Below are 26,817 nucleotides of genomic sequence, written 5' to 3'. Positions count from 1 at the left end.
TCCATTCATGTAGCAGAAATTGCTTAAAAGGAATATTTGGTTATAAAACATCAATGTAGAGCCAGAAGGCTTTCCACATTACCTCTTAATAGCCCAATATTTATAGAATTGAGTTAGAGTTTTCTTGTTTTAACTGCTGTTAGAATAATACTTTTGCTTTTATTCATTTTATATCCACAGTGCCTGATGCTGCTTTATTGAGTGAAGATGAGTTAATGAAAGGGTAGGGTGTGCATGTGTGTGTCCATTGAAGGGTTGTTGACAGAGGTGTAACATGGGAAGTTCTCACTTAGTAAATATATTCTCTGTCTTTTTTGAAAACCCAGCTGGTGGCATCCTTCACACAGTGTTCTGCACTTGGCCTTTATTACTTACAGTCATTTCATCAGTTCAGTTCAGTTGTTCAGTCATGTCTGACTCTGCAACCCCATGGACTGCAGCACACCAGGGTTCCCTGTCGATCACCAACTCCTGGAGCTTACTCAAGCTCATATCCATCAAGTTGGTGATGCCATCCAAACAGCTCATCCTCTGTTCCCCGTCTCCTCCTGCCTTCAATCTTTCCCAGCATCATGGTCTTTTCTAATGAGTCAGTTCTTTGCATCAGGTGCCCAGAGTATTGGAGCTTCAGCCAGTATCATTTCATATTAGTGTATAGAGGCTATGATTGCATAATATTCTATTGCATGGATATATTATAATTTATTTAACTAGCCAGCTCCCCAATTTTCCCCATCAACCACCATTTTAGAAACTTCTATGAATTTGAGCTACTCTGTCTTTTTAGTTGCTTTCATCTTTGCTCTTCGAAATGATGCTGCAATAAAGAGCTTTGCATGTGTGTCACTTTACACATAAGTATATTTGTAAGATGAATTCCTAGAAGTGGAATGCCTGGCTAAAAAGATTTTTACATTTCTTAGTTCTCATATAGATTGCCAGATTGACTTCCAAAACTCTTGTAGCAATTTATACTCCCGCCCCCTACACATACAATGTATGATATATCAGCTGTTCAGATAAGTTTAAGTAAAGTTAGCTTGTCAGCTAAACTTCACAGGCAGCTTGGGAAAGGAAAGGCCACTCTGAAGGAAAGTTGTTGCCACTGGACTGTCCCCAGTGTTCTACCTCTATTCCTTAAGGATTACTGGACATCTGTAATGTAGTTTCCATTCTGCATTCATTTAAAAAGCTTAAAGTAAAAGGTTTCAGCACTCAGTGTAAGCTACTTGTGTTTTAGTAATAATTTCTGAGAGAATGATTATGCAAGTAGATACTACAGCTGATTGAAGGCAAAAGAAGAAGAGGGCGGTTGAGGTGGTTAGATAGCATCACTGGACACGAATATGAGCAAGCCCTATAAGATAGTGAAGGACAGGAGAGCCTGGTGTGCTGCAGTTCATGAGGTCACTAAGAGTTGGACAAGACTTAACAACTGAGTAACAGTAACAACCACAACTGAAGATATGTTCATCCTAGCTGAAATTCCCTTAATACAGATTTTTAAAATGAAGGCATAGATGCTTTGCTTAGATTTTAATAGAAAAAATTAGCAGAACTCTTTTCTCAAATGATGTCTTAAGAGGAGCTCCACTATACTGGGGTGACAGTGAAGTGTGGCTGCGGAGGACGGGGGCTGGCAGAGGTAAAGGAAGTGAGCTCCAGGCCCCCCATCCCTGTTTCCTCCAGAACTATTGCACACAGGGAGCCCAGCTTCTTTCCTTTTAGCAGTGACAGAGATGAGTGAATACTAGTGTATATTCAGCCTCTGGTAATTTATGTCAGACATTTGAAGAACCTAGAAGCTTCTCCATAGAATCCTGATGTTTGAAACTGATTTAATTTTCTCTTGTGTGTGTGTAGTAAGTGTGCTATAAAATGAGGCATACCTACTTGGAGATATCACTGTTTTCCTTAGAGTGTACATATAGGTTTTGGTGCAATGATTTTTCATCTGGAGATTTTAAATAAATGTAACATCTTTCATTAGTTTTCTTATAAAATGAAAATGCTTACACATTTTATAATATTTGCATATTTTATTCTAAAGTAGAATTTAAGGATATTTGGGAACTGCCTCCCAATGAAGATCAGTACTTATAATTTTGAATTCATTTCCCCAGACTTTTTCAATGTGTTAAATTACATGTAAATTTTATTCCTTCTTTGAAAAAATGGAATCATATTATATATACTGTTTTGTGATTTGTTTTGTTTACTTGATAAGAAGACCTTTGAGGTTATTGTATAGAGATATCTTCCATTCTTTTAATGGATTTATACTCTTTCATTGTATGAAAATTACCCATTCCCCTGTTGGTGAACTATCCTTTATGCATATTTTTGCCCATTTGGACAAATGTTTCTGTAGGATAAACTCTTAAATAGAATTTCTAAATCAAAGATATGGCTGTTTTACCATGGATATTTTGGGTGTCTCTAAAATATGAATATCCTCATTTTTATAGGAAATATACTTAGGAAATAAACTTTCAGAAGTTTTAATGTGCACCCACTCCAGTGTTCTTGCCTGGAGAATCCCAAGGACAGGGGAGCCTGGTGGGCTGCCGTCTATGGGGTCACACAGAGTCAGACATGACTGAAGTGATGCAGCAGCAGCAGCAGCAGTGTTTCTAACATAAGATTTCTGGAAATAGATAAATCTTTAAAATGACAGCTTTGAAACTTTTTGTCTTTACAGTGATGGAGTGGGGGGAAGATATTAAAACAATTTCGGAAGATGAAGCAGTCATGTTGGTGAACCATCAGGCAACAGGAGACGTGTGCACTCTGATGATGTGCCTCCAGGACAAGGGACTGGTAAGCCATCCTGAGGGCAGAGACAGACTGGGGAAGAGGGGTTGGCGGAGGGTCAGCTAGTCTTACTACAGCTGGGAATGTAAAATCTTGAAGAGAAAATATACTGTGTATATAATTCTAAACCACTGTAAGAGGAATTTATAGACTTAAAGAAAACCAACTGGGATAATGTGGATTATACCTCCATGAAGCTTTTTTTTTTTTTAAAGAACTGAAATGAAAGCAAAGTTAATATGGTTCAACTTGGGGCTGTCTTGAGGTGAGTGGTGGATTTCCAGTTTGAGAAATACAACCACAAAAAACAGTTTGCTTAAGACAGAAGAATAAAATTGGATGGGGAATTAGGTGATCTTGGGGATTTTTAGCCAGAAGAAAGTAAGGTAGATATTGTTTTGAATTTCACCTAGAAAGCAAATTGAAAGGAAAGATACTACGTCTATTTTATTCCATGTTCTAGGGCTGTGTTTGAACTGTTGATTTCACATTGCTTATATTGATAACTAAAATATATCTATAAAATGGGAGGATGTTAAAGTCAATCCTTAACATTAAAAGAATTAACACCTTAGGAGACGGTAAAGAGGTTATGTTCATAGAAAAGTAAATAAATAGAAAGTATATAAAATTAATGGAGTTAATATTTGGCCTAATAATGAAGAAACCAATAGGTATTTTAGCAATGTTTCATGTTCATAGTCACTAACTATAAATGTAGAAGAACATCATCCTATAAGATGTCCTCTTAAAGGAACTGATAAGCTAGTGATAGGTGAAGAGAGGGAATAGCAAAGAATACTTAATTACAAAGTGAGAAGCATTTGGTGGAAGGTGAGCTCACCATGTACTTGGTGGATATAGAAAACTTTGTGGAGAGGAGAAGACATTAACTTGACCTGAAAGGGTGGAGTAGAACTTAAGCAGAGTAGCGAAGCAAGGGCCTCTTCTGTAGTGAAATAATCATGGCCAAAACCCAAGGCAAGAATATACCTGGTGTGTTTAGGTCCTCAGAGTTTGATTCAGCAGGTCAAGGGTCAGAAAATGAGGTGAGAGTAAATGGAAAAGGTTTGCTTATTATGAAATCTGTTTTTGTTGTTTATCTGAGAAGCAAAGGCATTATTTTGCTAGAATGTAGAATAAATTCAATAATTTCTTATATTCAGAATTGTTAAAATAATATCACTGTATATATATATTTGCATTTATAATAATATGTCACCTGTCCTCTAAATTATTGATGTTAAAATTTTGTAAAAACTAGTTTATTTTTGGACTTCTCTGGTGGTCCAGTGGTTAAGACTCTGCTTCCACTGCAAGGGGCATAGGTTCGATCCCTGTTTGGCAAACTAAGATCCCACATGCCATGAGGTGTGGCCGCCCCCCCTCCCCCCGCAAAAAAAAAACCTATTTGGCTTTATATCAAGGAGAACATTTTTATTCTTACTGATAAGATACTTATAGTGATTTTTCTGAGGGCCTATGATGTCTTCCATTGGTTTTTGAGTCTCAAAAAGTGCTTAAAATGATAAGTATAACTATCCTAACTTTGTTACTCTTAACTTCAGTTTGGCAGAAATGATGACTGCATTAGTCAGAATATAGGTAATCTGAGATTCATCAATATTGTGGACAAAAGAAATTTTGATTTATTTGTTTGCTTTTGTAAAAAGATTTCAGTTAGTTGGTCTTCTGCTCATTTTTCTGTCCAGAGTTATTCCCATTTTCAGATTAGTTATACTAAGTATTTGTTACCATCTGATATTACTAAATAATGTGAAATTTCAAAGAATTTTTATCTTGTTTCATAAAGGAGTAGTTGAGAAATAAAAGGTAGAACATTATGATCTCTACCTCCTGCCTAGTAAATGTGGGGCAATATTAATTTATACTCATAAATAGAAATGTTTACTTGATTAATTGCATACTCCATGGGCACTTTCAAAGAAAGAAAACTAATGTCAGTTTAAAACTAGCCCACTAGGGCTTCCCTGGTGGCTCAGATGGTAAAGAATCTGCCTGCAATGCAGGAGACCTGTGTTCGATACCTGGGTTGGGAAGATCTCCTGGAGAAGGAAATGGCAACTCACTCCAGTATTCTTGCCTGGAGAATCCCATAGACAGAGGAACCCATTGGGTTGCAAAGAGTCAGACATGACTGAGCAAGTAACACTTAAAAATACTAGTTTAATGGTGATATAAGTGTAACATAGCTTTCTGAATTCAGGAATTCCTGTGGTGCTTGTCATTATTCTTTTGTGGAGCAAGGGCACTGCTTGCATCTTGGTAGGGCAGCACTGTTGTTCTCATCTGTCCTGCTGGAATTGTTTTCCTTACCTGGCTGCAACCTACTGCATGCTAGTAGAACTCCCTAGCTATTGTGACTGCCAAAATTGTCCTTGAAGATTTCTAAATGGAGAACCATTGACTTTACTAACATTTCAGAATGATATAAAGAATGGAGCCATTTATGTAAGCCTCTCCAGATGTTTGAATATGTAGAAAATCCATGCTTATGGGTAAAGGATAATTAATGTAAAGGATAAAGCACAAGCTGGAATCAAGATTGCTGGGAGAAATATCAATAACCTCAGATATGCAGATGACACCACCCTTATGGCAGAAAGTGAAGAAGAACTAAAGAGCCTCTTGATGAAAGTGAAAGAGGAGAGTGAAAAAGTTGGCTTAAAGCTCAACATTCAGAAAACTAAGATCATGGCATCTGGTCCTATCACTTCATGGAGAATAGATGTGGAAACAGTGTCAGACTTTATTTTTGGGGGCTCCAAAATCACTGCAGATGGTGACTGCAGCCATGAAATAAAAAGACGCTTACTCCTTGGGAGAAAAGTTATGACCAACCTAGACAGCATATTAAAAAACAGAGACATTACTTTGCCAACAAAGGTCCATCTAGTCAAGACTATGGTTTTTCCAGTAGTCATGTATGGATGTGAGAGTTGGACTGTGAAGAAGGCTGAGCGCCGAAGAATTGATGCTTTTGAACTGTGGTGTTGGAGAAGACTCTTGAGAGTCCCTTGGACTGCAAGGAGGTCCAAGCAGTCCATCCTAAAGGAAATCAGTCCTGAGTGTTCATTGGAAGGACTGATGTTGAAGCTGAAACTCCCAATACTTTGGCCACCTGATATGAAGAGCTGACTCATTTGAAAAGACTCTGATGCCGGGAAAGATTGAGGGCAGGAGGAGAAGGGGACAACAGAGGATGAGATGGTTGGATGGCATCACCGACTCAATGGACATGAATTTGAGTAAACTCTGGGAGTTGGTGGACAGGGAGGCCTGGCATGCTGCAGTCCATGGGGTCGCAAAGAGTTGGACACGACTGAGAGACTGAACCGAACTGAATTTTGTCCCTTGGAAATACCTAGCAGTGTTCTGACAGACAACCTGTGAAATGTCGACTGAGTTGACTCAGGCGGGTTGTGTTTACTGACTTCCTTTTTTCAGGAATATGAGTCAAAGGATTAGTTATATTTTCTAAACATTCTAGTACCTTTTTAAGAAATGTCTCTAAAGTGAGGGGTCTTGCCCTTTCACGACAGGTGATGATAAAACTAAGAATTTTCATTTCTACTAATAGAACTCTATTGGACATGTAATATATATTTATTGACATAATATTTCTGCTAAAATAAGTCAGGACAGAATTATCCATACAAATCTTAGAAGATAGCTTGACTGTCTTATTGAATTTGTTTTAGGTTACTTTCTAACTGAGGAGGTAAATCCACTATAAATGTAAGATTAAACATAAAAGCTACTTTAGTGTTAGTATATTAAACCCAGAGATCAATAATTTGCAGCCACACTTCATACTGTGTATAAAGCTCAAAGATTTTACAGGTTGAATCCACCTGCTTTTTGTTTTGTTTCTTGGGAAACTTTTCAGCAAATTCCATTTAGTTCAGATCTCAATTTATTTACAGAAAGTAGTTATCATTACAAAGCAAAACAAATTATTTTAATCTGTATTAATTGATTTGAAAATCAGTCTTTCACTGGGCATGTATCTATTTTTTTTAAGTTGTTTTATATAGTAAAACTGGTGGAATAGGAATCATGCAACTGAATTATTTAGTAATGCTGAAAAATTAAGGCAGAAGCTCAAGTATTATATTATTTGTGGGGTTTTATAATGTTTTTGTAAAAGCAGCACATGGGTGTCAATGCTTCATTTTTTCCTTATATGTGCATACAGTTTTGTGCTTAGAGATGGAATTTATGTTTCTTATTCCTGTAGGAACCGAAGTAGAGCTCTGTTGCATTCTTGATTGAGGCTGTAGTTTTCACTTTATTTATTTAAGGCTTATAACAAGGGATGCTATTATCTCAGCAGGGGAGAACAATTAAGCCATTCATTAACTAGATCCTGTTTACACTTACTTTTAATTTTGAAATTTTGCTTGGAATAAAGTCTTCTGCTCCTGATAGAGTATTAACTCTTATCAACAATGGATAATATTTTGGGTTTAAGAAACTGTATTTTTATGCTGGTAAAGAGTATGGCTTTGTATAAACTAACAAATACACTTAATAGTAGAATGGTATAAATCACTCTACTGAATTAATTTTTAAAAATTTAGTGTATTTTTTGAGTAAATGAATTGTTTAATGTTCTTTTGTTGAACATTTTTATATTTTTGTATTTATATCTTTATGTTTTTTGACTTTTAATATTTTAACCATTAAGGTAAAGTCACATTTTATAAAGCTTTAAAAAAGATGTTAACGAAGATATTAAGGCTTTTATAAAGCCTTAATAAAAATGTTAATCGTTCAGTTGTATCTGACTTTGCAACCCCATGGACTGTAGTCCACCAGGATTCTCTGTCCGTGGGATTCTCCAGGCAAGGATAGTGGAGTGGGTTTCCATTTCCTCCTCCAGGGGATCTTCCTAACCCAGGGATCAAACCAGGGTCTCCTGCATTGCAGGCAGATTCTTTACTGTCTGAGCTATTAGGGAAGCCCTAACAAAGCCTTAGTGCTTATTAATTAAACTCATAGCCCTCATTTGATAATTTAGGCATATTGTATTGTTTCAGAATAACTTTATAAGTTATGTAAGAACTGCCAGTCATGTTGTTTACATAGAACAAATTGGAAATCATTAAGTTCAAATTTAAGTTAATTCAGTTTTATCTATTACCCAGTGATGTATATACCTGTGATTTAAGAATCCAAGACTTGGAATCAAGACCTGTAATTTTTCATATAGCACTTTATTTGTTGAAATAGCATTAGATTTTAAATATTTAGGTTAATGAAAAGTATGGTTGGATGATTATGCTTAAAATTTAGATACTAGCTATTCTATACTCAGTATTTTTTCTATCCAATATTTAATTATTTTTTGTTTTTAAATATTTTAGGTTGTTGCTCAGATGATGTGGTTGATGGATCATATTTTTAAATATACAAACTTTGGAATTGTTTCTCTAGTTCATGGAGACTTCTTTATAAGACAGGTAATTAATGAGCATTTTTTTCCATAGTGAGAGTTGATCAGTCTGATTGTTTAGTGTAAAAAGAGACATCACAAAACTAATTGTAATAGATAGAGCCTCTTCTAGTTATCTCAGGGAGCTGGGAATCTGTTCCCTAAAACAGACTTTGAATTATTTCAGTCTGAATTTGAGTATGCATAAGTATTAAAAATACAAATATTTTCATCTCTACCCTCCTCCTCTCTTTCTAAACAGTTTTCAAGCACCTGCCACATTCTCAGCTCTTCTGAGATCACTGTTAATTTTATTTTCAAGTCACTGTTACATGATACAGAAGATACCTAAATTAGCAATTGTGAGATTGTTAAATAAGATTACCAGTAGGGAGAATATTAAGTAATTAAATAAATAAGAGAAAATATTTTGTGAATTCATAATATGAAAACTGAGTACATCAGATTTCTGTAAATCCAGAAAAACCTTAGAGGAGAAGATAATACATGGCATAAATTTAAAGAATGAGTATGAGTTTGATGGAAGAAGATGGACTGGGAATGGATCCCAAGCATTAGGAATAGTTTAGTAGGAAAAAAAAACTCAAGTGTTTCCCTGATACGCGACTTAGAGTCGCATGCTTTATTTTCTCAAAAATGGATAACTGAAATATGATATCAAGAGTTTTTATGTATGGTAATGCCACACTAATCTACTGTTTATATATTTAGCAACTTCACCTTGGATGGTGCAGTACCTTGTACATATTAATTTATTTAATGAATTGCTGGTGAATCTAATTAAACCTCTTCTGAGAACTGCAAATTCAGAAATAAGCTGAAATAATGTAGAAAAACTTCTGAGCTGTATGAAAATACATATCCCAAAACACATAAACTTTGCTCCAGACAGTTATATGTACAAAACATTTTTTTTTCTTCCCATTCTGTATAATTGCTTTGTTCCTTCTGGGAAGGCCCTTGGTTTTTCTGAGCAGAGAGATGGAAAAAAAAAATGCAGGCTTGGAACCTCAGGAAGAACTGGGAATGGGGATTGGCCACAATAAGACTGAAACAAAATAAGCAGATCAACTTATAAGTAATCAGAACAACTTAATGAAGAAACTAATCTAACATCTTAGTATCACTGGAGGGAAAGACAGCGGAACTGACAATTGAAGCAGTCTGGGTGGAGTCCAGAGGAGAAGCTGGATGAACCGCTCAGAAGTCTGAGGAAATTATTGAATTTATAGTGTTGTAACAGTTGACCTTGTTATCATGATGATCCTTAGGCCTCAAGAAGAGGCTAAATTAGACTAAATTATCAGTGAACTTTGAGGAGTTGAAAGTAGAAAATAATGTACTCCAAAACATTTCCTTTTTTATTACAGTGTTGTTTTACATACTTAAGACTATATTTCAGATTATTGGAGAGACTTACAAATTCACTTATAAAGAGCAAAAATATTTTCCCTGTTATATAGTAATTAAAATCTATAACTTGAGGGTAATAGACAGAAAAAAATATTACTATTAAAGAAAATCTGTTGGTGCTTTGCTACTAGACATTTTTAATAAAATATTTCCAAGGATATTAAAAATATTTTATATGTAGTCTTGGGAACTTAATAAATAAAGTTTAATCATAATCAGTTCCATAAATCAGCTAAGAAAATTGTTACTTGTTTTGCACTTGGAATAATTTAAAGACTGAAAGCATATGAATTATTTGGGGGGAGCTTCTGTAATTTTGTTGGCTGGAAAATTACTAGCAAATTGATCATACTGAAAGGGAGAGCCTTTCTAATATTTAGTCATGAGTTTGGGGCTTTCCTGAAAATGCTTCTGAATTCTTTTTTCAGTATCCAAGTTATCCTCTTTCCTTACTTTCCCTCACAACTGAAACCCAGTCCATCAGAACATCCTGTTAGCATTCAGACTTTTTTCCTGAATGTATGTACCTCTCATCTATATCCTATAGTTGAATCTCATCAAACTCCCCTGTCCAGACTCTACAGCAGCTCCTAACTTATTTCCTGCAGTCTTTTTGTCACTGGAGCCAGAAGATATTTAATGTAAATAAGATCATGACTCTCCCTTTTTGAAAACTGTTTAATGACATCCCATCCCAAATTACTACTCACCAAACTCAAGGCCTTTCTCATATGATCTCCACCTCTCTGCAATTCTCAGCCACGATGACCTTGTCATGCTCTCTGAAATGCCAAGGTTACTCCCACCTCAGGGCCCTTTGTCTCTTTTGTCCTCATCACCTCGAGTTCTCTGCCACTCATGTTCACATGGCTTATTCCTTCACATTAGCCTCTCTGCTTAAATTTCACCTCCCTGGAGTTGCTTCCCCTGACCCTGTTGCACTTCTCTAGCCTCTTACTCTTCTTCCTAACACTTATCACCAGTTGCATGCATCCTCCACGAGGGTGTCTTACTTCTCTAAGACGTGCCTGGCAAGTAAGTAGTAGGTACTCAGTAAATACTCACTAATGAAGCGTGAATAAACTTTCAGGGGCAATTAGAGCACTTTGTTTCTTCAGAGAGAAGAGTTTATTTATTTAGTGGTAATAACTTCCTTTTGCCACTGTGGTCAAAAGGGGAAGTAAGCAGTGCAGGGGGAAGTCACCGTTCTAGCCTGTGTTTGGGATTTACTCTGGAAGCAGTCATTTCTAGCCTTTATGGTCTTTAAATTTCAAACATGCCTATACTTATTATACATGTGTCTACCCTCTAGGGAAAATCTCATCGTGACCAACAGCTACTTCTTCTTAAGAAGCACCTAGAAAATAATTACAGGAACAGAGATCGAAAATGGATTGTTCTGTTTCCAGAAGGGGGCTTCCTCAGGAAGAGGCGAGAAACCAGTCAGTCATTTGCCAAGAAAAATAACTTGCCATTTCTTACACATGTCACTTTGCCAAGAGTTGGGGCAACAAAAATTATTTTGCGTGCACTTGTAGCACGACAGGAAAATGGAAGTCCAGCAGGAGGAGACGCTAAGGAATTAGGTATGATGGTTTTTAGCATTTTTTTCTTTTCTTGGAATTAGAGGCTTTTCTGGAGTTCTTTTTTATATTTATAATTTTGTTGAATAGAAATAATACTGAGGAAGAAGATGAAAATATAATTTAAAATATTTATTTGTTTGGCTATGTTGGATTTTAGTTGTAGCTCATGGCTCACATGTGGGATCTTAGTTCCCCAACCTGGAATTGAACCTGCATCCCCTGCATTGGAAGGCACATCCTAAACCACTGGACTGCCAGGGAAGTCCTGAAAATATAACTTTTTAATGTTTCTATTTACAAAGTAGTCCATGCTTACAGTAATCTATTCAAATAGTATAGGAATGTATAAGGTCAAAGGTGTCTTTCCCTTCCTGTGTATCTTTCTCCTGGCCATTCACACTGCTTCAGTTGCCATCCCTGTAAATATCTTTTCAGATTTGTGAAGCATGTAAGTAGTGTAAATTCCTATAAGTGGAATTAGTATATTAAAAGATACAGGAGTAGAAATGAGTAATTTGAAAAACTGTATGCAAATGAAATTGTAATGATACATATATTTTGCATTTATCAAATTTAGAAAGTTTTTTTTTTTTAATACAGAGAATGAGTTTAATACAATTGGGCAGTATGTATTGAAAGTCTTAAAATGTTGATTAGTTACTCCACTGCATATAATACTTATCAAAACGGAATGATCTGAAATACTGGCACAGTAGTTTATCACAGCATTATGTCGAATGGCAGGAAATTGGAAATAGCCAGAAGAGAGAATAGATAAGTAATTATTAAATATCCATCTAACAGAATACAACACAACCATTATGAATGATGTCTATGGGCTTAGAAAATGCTTCTGCTCTATAATATTAATGGAGTAGAAGGAACATAACAACTCTTGTGTAAACAATATGAGCTTAAATATGTAAATAATAAGGCAGTAGAAAATTTGTGAAAGGAAAGATTCCAGAATATTAGTGATTGCTTCTCTGAGTTGTAACATTATGGATATTTTTTCCCCATTTCTTAATACTTTTCTGAATTAAAAAAAAAATAGTACATATTACTTTTATGGCCAGGAAAAAGTAAACCATCCTCAAAGATGCAGCTCTCTTGCAGATAGTCCGATGAGGTATGCAGATCTGCAGCATCTATTTGTGCCAACAATGTGAAGGCTCTTTTGAACAATTTTCTCTAAGACACTATGAAAGTTTGCTGATAAATTATAAGTCAAAAAGCTGAAAGAAACTGACTGGGCCTGTTTCCCTAGTAGCATTTTGCTATTTCTTTTAATAGTCTCTAGATAAAATAAAAATGGAAATGATGGACCCTCAGAAATGTGTGTAATTTTAGATGACAGTAAGGACCAGATATAAAAATAATGCCATGAGATTGTGCTGAGTTCTTTTATTTGTTTTTTGCAAACAGCTGCCTGGCAGTCAGCTCTCTTGATCTTTCATCATCTATTAAAAAGACAAACTGAAAGAGTCTTTTAATAGAAAAGGAAGGTTTGGAATAGCTTCACGGCTGCAGAGACTGTGGCAATGTCAGCCAAGCCAAAGCTTGAAGACAAAGGTCTTCCAAACAGGATTAATTGCACTAATAAAGGCTGCTGTTTTTAATAGTTTTACCCAGTCAATATTCTGTAGTGGTCTAGATCCCAAAGGAATGGGTACTTATCATAATCATTACACACAAGGGAAGAAAAATGTTTTGTTTTGTTTTGTTTTCCTTTTGGAGAGAAACAGTCTCTGTTTATAACCAAAGTGAAATTGTTTATTACTTATCTTACCTTAGTTGAAATTTTTAGGCCTCTCACTTTCTGAGATGACCCACACTCTGTAGAGTGTGTTTCTCCCAGGGCACCCTCGCCTTCTGAGACAGATCACATTCTGTCTATGGGATGTGTATCTCCTAAATAAATCCACTTCTTACCTGTCAAGAAAAAAAAATTTTCTTAATTCTAGCAGATTAGGAAAAATCCATAAGAAATTCTATAAAGCTATATACCCCAAAACTAGTTTTACTTATATTTTACCTTTTCTTCTCTATGTTTTGGTATTTGTATCTTATTTTTTTAGTGTTCATATTCACTGTTTAGTATTTTATTCTATATAAACACAAACCATGCCTTCATGTTGGTTTTAAACATGTAAGCATAAACATGTAAAAATAAAGTTGTATCTAATTAACTTTAAAAGGATTAGTATTTTCATTTTTGTGTGATTTAATCAATATTAAATTGAACTCTGGTGATTTTTCCCAACCATTTTATTATAGAAATTTTTAAACATACATAAAAATTAAAAGAACTTTGCAATTTTGCAGTTAGCAGACCAACTAGATTTTACAGTTAACACTTTACTGTATTTGTTTTATCACGTCTCTCTATCCTTCTATCTATTAGTCCATTTTGGTTGTTGTTTTGTTTTTTGTTTTTTTTAATGCAGCTCAAGGTAAGTTGCAGTCATAATTTTAGCCCCAAACATTTCAGCCTGTATGTCATGGGTAGCTTGTTAAAATGTCTCTCTTTACCTACACTATTCCTTCAGCAATATATTATTTAAAAATAAAAATTTTAAACTTATTTCTTATATGAGTATTTTTCCCCTATAGAATGTTGTCTAAAACTTTAAAAGAATTTTAGGCCAGTTTTAAATTATTTGACACTTTAAGTAAAATATTGTTGATTCCTTCTGTACATTTGGCCTTATGTTTAAAAGTAAGTTTTATTGTTTTAAAGATCCTTTAATTACTTCAAACAAAGGATAGACCTTTACACTTTAAAGTCTACCTATTAGCATTCTCTGTGAGGATTCCCCTCTCAGTTCTTGCTCAGCTTTGTACCCTGAGCTGGGAACAGAAACGGAGTGCAGAGGACTGCAGTGAGCAGAACTTCCCCGGCCCCTCCCACAACAATGGTTACCACCTGTTGTTCCTGCCAAAGGGTGGACGGTTTAGTGCTTTATTTTTCTATAACTCTTGACATAATGGGAGGGGTGTTTTGTTGTTGATTTTGAACAAAAGCAGCAACTGAAGATCATGTGTGTCAATAAAGTGCTTAATTTTACTGCTTTAATCCAATATTTATTAATGTCTTCCAAGTATCACAAATCTTAGTGTTTGTATTATCTTGTGAATGGATTTTTTTGTTTGTTTCGAGATTTGCTTTTCACTTTCCTGATGTGATACTTTAGCTTTTGATGTTTTCAAGATGCTTTATACTTTCTATACTTATTGCAGGTTAGTTTTTCTTAGTGTTATTTGATGCAAATAATATAAAAATTGATCCAATTTTATATTGTTCTCAGACAACAAATCAAAAGGCCTCCAGTGGATAATAGATACAACCATAGCTTATCCCAAAGCTGAACCCATAGATATTCAAACCTGGATCCTTGGATACAGGAAACCAGCAGTCATACATGTGCATTACAGGTAAGAATCCCACATTAGTACTCAGCATAAATCCAACATAAAGTACTGTCTCTATCAACCATAGGTTGACTAGGTCACCTCATGTATTATTCTAGGCCACCAGGACACCCTGGGGGATAGGAAAAGAAAGATTGGTGTTTTGTTTGGCTTTGGGGGGATTTTGGCTTTATTTTAACCCCTAGCTTTCTTAATTCCAAAACAGTCTGTTTATTGCATATTCTAGATTTGTCCTGTCAGGAATAACACCATTGAAATTAAAATAAATGGAAACATACAAGGTACTCCTTACCCATTCTTGGTTTTCTGTTTTGTTTGTTTGTTTATTGTTCTCAGAAGAATTGGTTTCTGTTCAGACTCTCCAGTTGTTTGGTTATATTTTAAAATTTTTAAACAAGAATGAAATGTTTTCAATTAGAAAAAGAGATTTAAAATGCAGCATTAGAAACCATATATATACAGATGTTAATAATACAAATAATGAGGTTAGATCTCTTTCTCTTTTAATGTGGGGAGATTGGCAAGAAAAACTGAGTAGCACTGACTGCTTAAAGTGGGGAATAGGTGCACACAGATAGAAGGTAGTTTGGAAACTATGAAGTTCACTGAAAAATGATAATTTTGGTTTACTTATAGGTAGATTTTAAAGTCTGTTCATGAATGTATTCTTTTTCTGCAGTTAAGCATATCTTATCCAGAACATTACTATTAGCCCAAAATTAGTACAAGCCAGTTTTGCTTCACGTGACATAGAAAATGTTTTTCTTCTTCATCTCAACTGACTTTAAAGATAAAGCAACACCCATTCTTAGAGAATTTAATCGAAATGATCATTTTGGTAATTTGGTGTAGCTAGACAAGTTAGTACTTTTGCTAGTTTTTTCCCCCTAGTATAATTTAGAAGACTATGGAGAAGGAAATGGCAACCCACTCCAGTATTCTTGCCTGGAGAATCCCATGGACAGAGGAGCCTGGTGAGCTATATAGTCCACAGGGTCGCAAAGAGTCAGACATGACTGAGCAACTAAAACAACAACAGCAATACATGTGATAGTTGGGCTTCCCTGGTGACTCAGTGGTAAAGAATGTGCCTGCCAGTGCAGGAGATGAGGGTTTAACCATTGGGTCAGGAAGCTCACCAGGAAGAGGAAATGGCAACCCACTCCAGTATCCTGCCTGGGAAATCCCATGGACAGAGGAGCCTGGGGGGCTACAATCCATAGGGTCACAAAGTGTTGGACATGACTTAGCGTGCCCAACATATCTTAGCAACTAAACAACAGCAACAGGAACAACGTGTGAGAGTCAGAAAGGAATTATTCTATTTTGCTCAGTATTTATCAGATCCCACTTAGAGTATTGCATGTAATTTCTCTACTTCAAAAGAAATAATGCAATTAGTAGAAAAGTTTGCAAAGAGCCAATATGATAGATCATTACTACCACTTAAAATGCAGTTGTTTTAGAGCAAATCAAATTTGGAGATAGTAGAGACTAAATGAAACAATACTAGGAGAAACTCCAAGTTGAAAGCACCAAATCCTAACCACTAAAGCACCAGGGGAGTGAAACTCCAAGTTGAAAGTACAAACAGGTTAAAGAGAAGTTTTAACAACTCATAAATATTAAATTTGTAATAGGTTTCTGTGTATATGAAGTATTTTTTATTGTATTTTAAGTAGATTTCATGGAAGGTAGTTTGATGCTAAGAACTGACTCATTTGAAAAGACCCCCATGCTAGGAAAGATTGAAGGCAGGAGGAGAAGGGGACGACAGAGGGGTGATGGACAGGGAAGCCTGGCGTGGTGCAGTCCATGGGGTCGCGAAGAGTTGGACACGACTAAGCGACTGAACTGAATGAACTGAACTGAATAGAATAGTAACTGTCCTTTCCTGTGCGATCATCTTGGAGCCTGCTGAGAATAGCACAGTGTGCCTCTGGATGGCTGGAGCACTCTCTTATTATACTGCAACATTGCTGACCGTCAGAGTACACTTGGGAAATAATAAAGTTGCCATCATTTATTTACCATTAATCAATGGTTAGGCCATTTTAAATTTCTTTAATGCATTACTTTTCTCTTCTTGGAAATTATTGTCGAGGCTACTAAGTGGATTCCACTGTTCTGTGTCTCTTTGCAACGCACTGTGACGGGTGTGTGGAGATCTCTGAGCAAGAAAGACTTTCCCCACCAAGTGACTGCAGCCGTGATGCGCCAGCACGCTTAAGTGCTCGGAAAACATTTGGTCTTTATTTAAATAGGCAAAGAATATCCAGCTACCAGAATGCGCAGCTGAATGTTCTTTTAGATTTATGTTTCTATACTGATGCTTAGGGGAAAAAATTAGAAGAATGCAATAGCTAATTTTAACTGTTCTGATATAAACTTCCAAAAGCAGTTTTCTACATTGTCAGTTCAATTGTTACTTCTTAGGCTTATGTTGATTTTTAGAATTTCTGGAAGAGATGAACTCTAAATATACATATTATTATGTACTATAGAATACTTTCCTAAAATACCACATAAATGAGAAAGTTAAAATTTGTGACGTGGTTATTTATTAGATCCTATCCTATGAACAGGTAGCAAATAACAGTGCCATAAATGCATTGTTTGAGCACCAAATGATACACTGATTTTTAAAGTGTTTAAAAAACTACACAAAGTACTATTACTAAGATGTATAAGGTTATCGGTAAATCCAGTACTAATAAATTAGCATTCTGCATAGATTGGGTCTAAACTACTGTATTGGAGAAGGAAATGGCAACCCACTCCAGTATTCTTGCCTGGAAAATTCCATGGACAGAGAAGTCTGGCAGGCTACAGTCCATGGGTCTCAAAGGGTTGGACACGACTGCACGACTAAGCACAAGTTACTTTAAAAGGTGTCTTATTCTTTACTTCCCAATGCTAAATATTATTTAACTAGGGAAATATTTTTCGTTACTGTGGATACAACTGCATTATGGATCTCTTTCAGAAGTGAAGGTTGTTTTAAAAGAGGAAAGTGAAAGAAGAAAGTGAAGTCGCTCAGTCATCTCTGACTCTTTGCAACCCCATGGATTGTAGCCTGCCAGGCTCCTCTGTCCATGGGATTTTGCAGGCAAGAATAGTGGAGTGAGTTGCCATTTCCTTCTCTAGGGAATCTTCCCAACCCAGGGATCGAATCCAGGTCCCCTCACACTGCAGGCAGACTCTTTACCATCTGAGTCACCAGGGAAGCCCCTTTAAAAGAGGAATTAAGTCTTAAATATGAGAACCATTTGAGGGGAACAACGTTTTCCTCCACTTCATATTACAGTCACATCAGAAGACAGCTTATTCCTATTAAAGTAGAAATGGGCACAGTATGCTGCTGTTAAGGAGTTAGTAGCAAAATTAAACATGAATTAGATTTTAATTACAGGGATAGAATGCCCCATCCTTAATACAAATGTCTGCTTCACTCCAAATTAGAAAAAGTGAGTTGGAGAACATTCTGTCATGCAGAAATAGCTTATATTTTTAAAAATCTTAAGTTATAACCATGAGTGTGCTGTTGCTGCTAAGTTGCTTCAGTCGTGTCTAATTCTGTGCAACCCCGTAGACAGCAGCCCACCAGGCTCCTCTGTCCCTGGGATTCTCCAGGCAAGAATACTGGAGTGGGTTGCCATTTCCTTCTCCAATGCATGAAAGTGAAAGGTGAAAGTGAAGTCGCTCAGTTGTATCCAACTCTTAGCGACCCCATGGACTATAGCCTACCAGGCTCCTCCATCCATGGGATTCTCCAGGCAAGAGTACTGGAGTGGGTTGCCATTTCCTTCTCCAAACCATGAGTGTAGTGGCATAGATAAATTGCTAAAAGCAGAGGTGTTACTTTCATGTCTAATTTGATTGGAACATTGGTAACTTCGTTCATGTCTAATTTGATTGGAACATTGGTAACTTCGAAGGTGTTCAGTTAGAGACTTTGGGTAGTAAATTATTTTCTGTTTGTAGGAGGGTGGGAATTAATTCAGAAAAGTACTATTTAATGAATATTTTTAAAGAAAATATATTCATTAGCAAGAATGGACAAGTGTTAACATTCTGACATATTTGCCTCAGGATAGTTTTATCAGTAAAGAAAATAAAACATTTCTAGAATGCAGTACTTGTTGAATGTATGAATGCTGAAGTTTGTGCTATTTAGACATGGACTGTCCAGTTACAGCAGCCACTAGCCACATTTGCTATTGAGCACTTAAAATGTAGCTAGTCTGATTTGAGATGTTCTGTATGTGTAAAATATACAGTGAATTTTAAAGACTAGTAGGAAAAAGGAATATAAAATATCTCACTAATAATTTTTGTTGATGATATACTAAAATGATATTTTAGCTTTACGGGATTAAAGGATTAAATTTCTTTAATGTTATTAGATGCTCTCTATTGTGTACTTTGTAAAACATTAAATTTATTTTTAAAAATAAAAACATATAACTATGAAAATACATCATAGAGGGAAAAAAATCTCTCCCAGCATGCTCACATAAATTTTTTTCATATTTCAATATTGCTTTATGTATGTTTATGGTGTAGCTGCAGTTGTAATATGCATAAAAGTTATTTTTATTCTACTTTATTCCACATTGCATTTTAATGAATGTTAAACCTATACACAACTGAGCGACTTCACTTTCACTTTTCCCTTTCATGCATTGGAGAGGAAATGGCAGCCCACTCCAGTGTTCTTGCCTGGAGAATCCCAGGGACAGGGGAGCCTGGTGGGCTGCCGTCTATGGGGTCGCACAGAGTCGGACACGACTGAAGTGACTTAGCAGCAACAGCAGCAGCCAACCTGTACTACACATGTTCTAGATGTTAAGATTACAAATTTAATAAATATTTTCAAGTACCCTTATGAAGTTTTTACATTTTTAGTGGCTTTCCAAAATCCTGGTTACTAAATACATTTAATTATTTTCCTATTGATAATAGATTTCTCAGGTTTCATTCTTGATTTTAATACTATGCTGAATGTCAGTACATACATACAGTTTATCCTACCCCATGTTTTAGATTTTTTGTAATAGATATATTTAGCCTGTGAGTTCTCATGTTAGATTACAGAGTGTTATTAAAATTACAGAAAAACTTATTTATTAGAAAAATTACCAACATTTAAAAATAGTATAATATTTGTTAATTTAATGCATAAACCTATAATATTTGTGATTAATATTATATCACTTTGATTTTTCTTTCTGTTTTTTCCCTTTACTTCTTAAAACAAGTTACAAGTTTTTATCAGTTTTAGGGGCTATAATTTCAGAAATAGTGTTTTCCTCCAAAACTTTTTGTTATGGAAAATTTCAAACCTGGAAATGAAACCCCATGTACCTGTTTTACACTTACGGTGAATGTTGTTTCCTCTGTGTTATTTCCCAGGTTCCAGTGGATTATTTTGAAGGAAGGCTCAGACATTATATCATTTCATTTGTAAATGTTTTATTGTATATTCTCTAAAATGTAATAATTCTTTTTGTAAAAACCAGTACACATTATCATACCTAAAATATTAATAGTTTATTAATATTATCAAACATCCAATCAGTCATCAATTTTCCTGGATCGTCTCATAAATTATTTTTTTGACACTTTGGATTCAGTTAACTTGCAATTGGTTGACATATCGCAAGTTTCTTCTGTGTCCAGATTCCTCCCTCTTTTATTTTCCTTGTAGCTTATTTTCTGAGATACCATATCGTTTGCCCTGTAGAGTTTATACAGTTTTTGTTTTGCTGATTGTATCCTATGTATTCCTCTGTTCCCTATATTTCCTATAAATTGGTGGGTAAGTACTACAACTTCATCAGATTAAGGGTTAAATTTGTTTCACAAGAAATACCTTGCAAGTGATGATGCCTACTTCTATCAAAGAGGTAAATAATGTCTGATTGTCAGAAATAGTTTTTGAATGCTGTTATTAGTTTAAATTTTTCAAATATATCCAGTGCTTTGAGAAAAAAAATGATACCTCCTTATACCATCCTTTAACCCCAAACAACAATGTCAGAAATTTCAATTTAGAGTCGAGACCTCTTCTGGCATGTAACATATAAAGAGAATCAGTTTGCCTAAGATACCCTGATAGTGACAGATTGAGAAAGTCCATAGTCTTTTTATTGTTTGATGAGTCATTAAAAAGGATTTTTCCCTACTATGTCCCTAACTATAAAGATATTGAAATTGTGCTAAACTTAATTGGCAAATGAGATGTAAATCATCCATTGGGATGATGGATAGTTGTATTAGTTAGGGTTCTTCAGAGAAATAGAACCAATAGGATATAGAGAGAGATCAAGAATAGATTTATTACAGGAGTTGGCTCTCCTGGTTATGGAAGCCGGGAAGTCCCATGATCTAGTATCTGCAAGCTGGAGAACCAGGAAAGCCAGTGGAATAATTCAGTCTGAGTCCCAAGGTCTGAAAAAGGTGGGGAAGTCTGAAAGCCTAAGAACTAGGAGTGCTGATGTTCTAGAGCAGCAGAAGGAGGTCTTAGCAAAGACAGTGGACTCCCCCTTCTTCCACTATTCTGTTCTGGTCAGGACCTCAATGGATTAGATGCTGCCCACCAGCATTGGCGAAGCAGATCTTCTTAACTTAGTCTTCTGATTTGAATACTAATCGCTTCCAGTGACATCCTTAGAACACACCCTTATAGCGTACCAAACATTATGTAAATGTACTACATTTGTAATAATGTAAAACATTATTTGGACATCCTTTAGCCCAGTCAGATTGACCCATTGCAATGGTCTATGTTGAAAACCAAAGAAACTGAGTTCACCATCTATTTATAGAGTTCAGCAATCTTGATATAAAATCATCACAGAAAAATCAATATTATCCCTTTATCCTGACAATACATAGAAAATGTGATATTTTTTAAAAGATGCTTATCTGAGAAACAAGAAGACTATTAAGTATTTACCAATAAAACTTAAGAAAAAAATGTAGAAGGCTTCTATGAAGGAAAATATAAAACTGCACTGAAGAACATAAAAAAACTGAAAAAGTGGAAAGAGATACTGTGTTCATAGGGGGAAGGCTGAAAAGTATAAAGATATCAATTCTGCCAATCTATAAATTTAATTTAATTTAATCTATAAATATAATATAAGTGTAGTTACATTATCCAGGAGTATTAGGATCAGAATTCAGGATGTTTTTTTCTGGAAACTTGACAGATGGTTCTAAAATTCACTTGAGAGAGTAAAGACAAATGAATAGCTAAGATAGTTTTGAAGATAAATAGGCCAGAGGAATTCTTCCTACCAGATGTCAAGGCTTAATGTAATTAAAGCTGTGTACTTTAAGGGCAGGGTTAGATCAATGGAAAGATTAGAGAATCCGGATTTACTTGGGAATTTGTGTATGGTTGATGATTTTCTAACTATATTTTCTATATTTGGTAGTTTTAAAGGGGATATTTGAAGCCCGTCGATAAAGTAGTGTTACTTCTTAGAAACTACAAGTAAGTTCTGAAAAACACAAGACATCATATATCTTATTTCATCCATTAAGATACATATTTTTTCACATATTAACATTTCTGAAACTGAGAGTCATCTTAAAACCCAGTAAAATAAAGCCTTAGTTATTATTTAATTGGGCTTCCCTTATGACTCAACTGGTAAAGAATCCACCTGCAATGTGGGAGACCTGGGTTTGATCCCTGGGTTGGGAAGATCCCCTGGAGAAGGAAAAGGCTACCCTCTCCAGTATTCTGGCCTAGAGAATTCCATGGACGTCCATGGGGTCGCAAAGAGTTAGACATGATTGAGCGACTTTCAGTTCACTTTTCTTCACATTATTTAATTAGATATTTGGCATGCTGCCAAAAAAAGTAATTGCTGCCTCTCTCCTCTCCCCCTGTGCGTCTGGGGAATGAATCTTTGTACTATATTAGGCCTTTTGTTTGTTTTTTACAATGTGAATGTATTAATTCTTCAATTTAAAAAATTATTTGAGGAATTCCCTGGTGGTTCAGTGGTTGGGAATCTGCATGCTGCAGGGCAACTAAACTTGTACGCCACAACCTCTGACCCCGCACGCGAAAGCCTGCAAGCTGCAACTCCTGAAGCCTGCATGCCCGAGAGCCCTGCTCTGAAACAGGAGACGCCACCTCAGTGAGAAGCCTGTGCAACATGACTGGAGAGTAACCCTGACTCGCTACAACTAGAGAAAGCCCATGCATAGCAAAGAAGATCCAGCATTCAGTTCAGTTGCTCAGTCATGTCCGACTCTTTGCGACCCCATGAACCACAGCATGCCAGGCCTCCCTGTCCGTCACCAACTCCCGGAGTCCACCCAAACCCATGTCCATCAAGTCGGTGATGCCATCCAACCATCTCATCCTCTGTTGTCCCCTTCTCCCCCTGCCCTCAATCTTTCCCAGCATCAAGGTATTTTCCAGTGAGTCAGCTCTTCGCATCAGGTGGCCAAAGTATTGGAGTTTCAGCTTCAACATCAGTCCTAGCAATGAACACCCAGATCCCTTGCATTGCAAGGCGGATTCTTAACCACTGGACCACCAGGAAAGTCCCCTATACATAATTTTAAAGTGAGTTTAAACAGCTTAAATGTGTGTAATAATTTTTTTAGTATAAAATCTAGAATAAAGTAGAATATAAGTAATGTATTCAGTTCAGTTCAGTCGCTCAGTCATGTCCGTCTCTTTGCGACCCCATGAATCGCAGCACGCCAGGCCTCCCTGTCCATCACCAACTCCCGGAGTTCACTCAGACTCATGTCCATCGAGTCAGTGATGCCATCCAGCCATCTCATCCTCTGTCGTCCCCTTCTCCTCCTGCCCCCAATCCCTCCCACCATCAGAGTCTTTTCCAATGAGTCAACTCTTCACATGAGGTGGCCAAAGTACTGGAGTTTCAGCTTTAGCATCATTCCTTCCAAAGAAATCCCAGGGCTGATCTCCTTCAGAATGGACTGGTTGGACCTCCTTGCAGTCCAAGGGACTCTCAAGAGTCTTCTCCAACACCACAGTTCAAAAGCATCAATTCTTCAGCGCTCAGCCTTCTTCACAGTCCAACTCGCATATCCATACATGACCACAGGAAAAACCATAGCCTTGACTAGACGAACCTTTGTTGGCAAAGTAATGTCTCTGCTTTTGAATATGCTATCTAGATTGGTCATAACTTTCCTTCCAAGGAGTAAGCGTCTTTTAATTTCATAAGTTATTCAACATATTGAGGTTTCAGATCACTTTTCTCAGTAACTGTAACTCTAAAGTAATACACACCTAAGTGGTACACACTAGGTACTAATGATGCAGGTTTAGAGGTTTACCACCCTCAGCCCCCAAATTACTCATCTGAAAGTAAGGTCATTAAATTGCCTCTTGAACTTAAAGTGACTTTTTTTAATAGCAAAAGGAAACATTGTCCTGTCTTTAGTTTTTCTTATAGAACTTTTCTTTATCACCATAGTTATCACTCATTTCACCTCTATTTTTGCTATCTAATGATTCTCTTCTTTCTACTTTTCTGGTCATCTCTTGTTTTTTACTGCTTTGTCTCTGTGCCCTAGCTTTACTCTGGAAAAGTCTGGATTTTTTCAAAGCTTCCAGTTGGAAAATGCAAAGTTACCCATTAAATTTAATCTTCAGGTTTTTAGTTGTGCTTGGCTGTTTTTATTGATGTTCACCACCCCCAAGTTATTTTTTCTTTTCTGCCCCAGCAGTTTTGTCTTTCTTCTTTAAGAAAACAAAACATTTAGTTTGACACAATTCAGGATGCTGACATTAAATAAGTGGTCTTAATTTAGGTTTGACTGTATTATGGATTGAATTCTTTGTTTCTATAATGAAGTTGATTTGAAAGAGGTGAATCATCATTTCAAATAAGATAAAATCTCCATCCTCTACTTAGAAGATATGCTTAATTTCTTCTCAAATTTTTATAAGAAGTTATACATGAAAGAAATTTTTTACTGTTAACACATAACCAAGAAGCTAATAACCTAAAATCTAATTTGCTAAGTTATTTTCATTGTATGAATCTGGAGAGAGTAAGCTTTGGAAATGAAGCTCTATCCTCTCTTCCTTGACCCTCTGGGGGTTCATCTTTTCTTTTTCAGATTTCTCTAGAGTCAAGCATAGTCACTGCCATTGGTATTCAAAAAATGCTTTTTGTTTTCTAAGGAAGTTTTGTTGGAAATACTATAGCTTCCAAATTAAAAAAAAATTCTTAGAGTTTAAATTTTAATTGAATAATGGTTAAGCATAACTCTCACTGATCATTATTTATATTTTATATTTTATAGTTACTTAAAGTCATTGAATTGGATCTGTGAAGTGGAAAGGCTAACTAGGTCTTTTTGTCTAACTTTCCATTTAATACAGGAATACACACACAGACACACACACGCACGCACACAGATTACTTAAATATAGACCTTCTCTAGAATCCTGTTTTTAGTCTTCTCTTTTTTCTCCTGTGAAAGAGGTTCATAATAGGAGAGTAAGTAGAAATGGAGCCTGTGTAGATATACCTCTAGCTCTCAGTCTTTCTCCCAAGTTCCAAATCCTCACTTAGCTTTCTTTCCTCCACCTGGATACCCTGTCTTCTTTGAACCTAATACGTCTAGAACTGAACTCATTTTCCTTCACAAGAACTTGTTTCTTTCCATTTGGGGTTTATGTTAACATAATTCTACCTTCACCCAGAACGAAAATTTTGGAGTTTTTTGACTCTTCCACTTTAAAATTTTATCCTCTCTCTCAAATTCAGCTGCCAGTTCCTATGAAAGTTACTTCTGTAATGTTTGTTTCTGTTCTCTCTTTTTATCTAAATGCCATAACCTAGCTCAGATTTCAGTACTTTTTACCTAGAATATGTCTGCTTATTAAATATTCCCTTTATTGATACGGATACTTCACCCTATCTTTTTTATTTCACTGCTATTCTCCTTTTCCTAAAGCATGGTGCCTTTTTTTCCCCTTTGTTTCTTTTCTTGTTTCTTTATTCCTTTGTTTCTGTCTTTTTTCTTTACTTTTTTTGTTATAGACATTAGTGGAACACAGCACAATTTGAATGAAATCTGTAGATTTTAAATTAGATAATAGTAACAGTGTTCATTTCCTGATTTTTATCATTGAAGAATAGTTATATAAATGACTGTTCTTGTATTTTTAAAAAACATTCATGGAAGTATTTTAGGGGACACACCATCTATAACTTACTCTGAAAAGTTGAGGAAAGATATGTAGATAGATAGATCAGGAAAAAATATATATGGAAAGATGATAAAGTAAATATGAGAAATAATGATATTTTAGGAATCTGATTGAAGCATATATATGAATTCTTTGCAGTATTTTTGTAACTTTGCTTTGAGTCTGAAGTTATTTCAAAATAAAAAAAATGTTTTTAAGTCTTTAGAGAGATACAGAAAAATCTCTGTACCTTCTCCTCAGTTTTGCTGTGAACCTTAAACTACTCTTTAAAAAAGAAAGTCTTAACAAAAATATTAAGAAGTCATTAGACTCATTGAAAACACAGTAATGATTCTCACCAGTGTTATATTTTGCTTACTGGATAGTTCAATTCATTCAGCAAGCATTTGTGTCTCAAAGGATGCAACACAAAAAAAATATAATGAATAAATTTGAGGTATAAACAATGCCATCTCATTGTTTATGCCCTCAATGGCATGTTGGTTTGCTATAGCTTTGACTGTTACAAGGAGCAGGACTCAAGTGATGCCTTTTCCATGTATCCTGTATCCTAAGTAGACATGCACACCGCTTCACTTAAACTTACCCAGAAATTCTTTAAAGTCCTTATATAACCACATTCTGGTTTTGGAGTATTTACTTTTCTTGTTTGGCTCAGTTGTCCCTGAACATGAAGGGAGGCAGTGGATCTAGGTGCTGAGTATTTGCTATCTTTCTTTAAACATAAACCTTAAAAGTCACTCTGAATTCTCTCCTGTGTGATCCCAGGTTTGCTACCATAGAGCCTTGATTTATTCCTCTACTGAAGTGAGTAAAAGTTTATATCTGAGTTGCTCAATTATTTTTTCAGATAGCTGAGTGGCTTA

At 35.7% G+C, this 26,817-nt stretch overlaps 1 protein-coding gene across 9 annotated transcripts in view; it reads left to right on the top strand.

The window, feature by feature from the left end:
- Positions 1-26,817, top strand: part of LPGAT1 (lysophosphatidylglycerol acyltransferase 1) — a 157,215-nt gene that overhangs the window by 108,531 nt on the left and 21,867 nt on the right. For 8 of the 9 annotated variants that reach the window (XM_025285425.3, XM_025285426.3, XM_025285430.3 and 5 more), the window contains 4 exons: positions 2,702-2,820; positions 8,205-8,300; positions 11,019-11,292; positions 14,601-14,727. In XM_025285425.3, coding sequence (XP_025141210.3) covers positions 2,702-2,820; positions 8,205-8,300; positions 11,019-11,292; positions 14,601-14,727 — 616 coding nt within the window. Of the gene's footprint in view, positions 1-2,701; positions 2,821-8,204; positions 8,301-11,018; positions 11,293-14,600; positions 14,728-14,950; positions 15,006-26,817 lie in introns of all 9 variants that reach the window. The other variant, XM_025285427.3, reaches the window with a different exon arrangement.

This window comes from Bubalus bubalis, chromosome 5, assembly GCF_019923935.1.
Source record: "Bubalus bubalis isolate 160015118507 breed Murrah chromosome 5, NDDB_SH_1, whole genome shotgun sequence".
Lineage (NCBI taxonomy): Eukaryota > Metazoa > Chordata > Mammalia > Artiodactyla > Bovidae > Bubalus > Bubalus bubalis.
The sequence above is the reverse complement of the archived record's forward strand: the minus strand, read 5'-3'. Positions and strand labels throughout refer to the sequence as shown.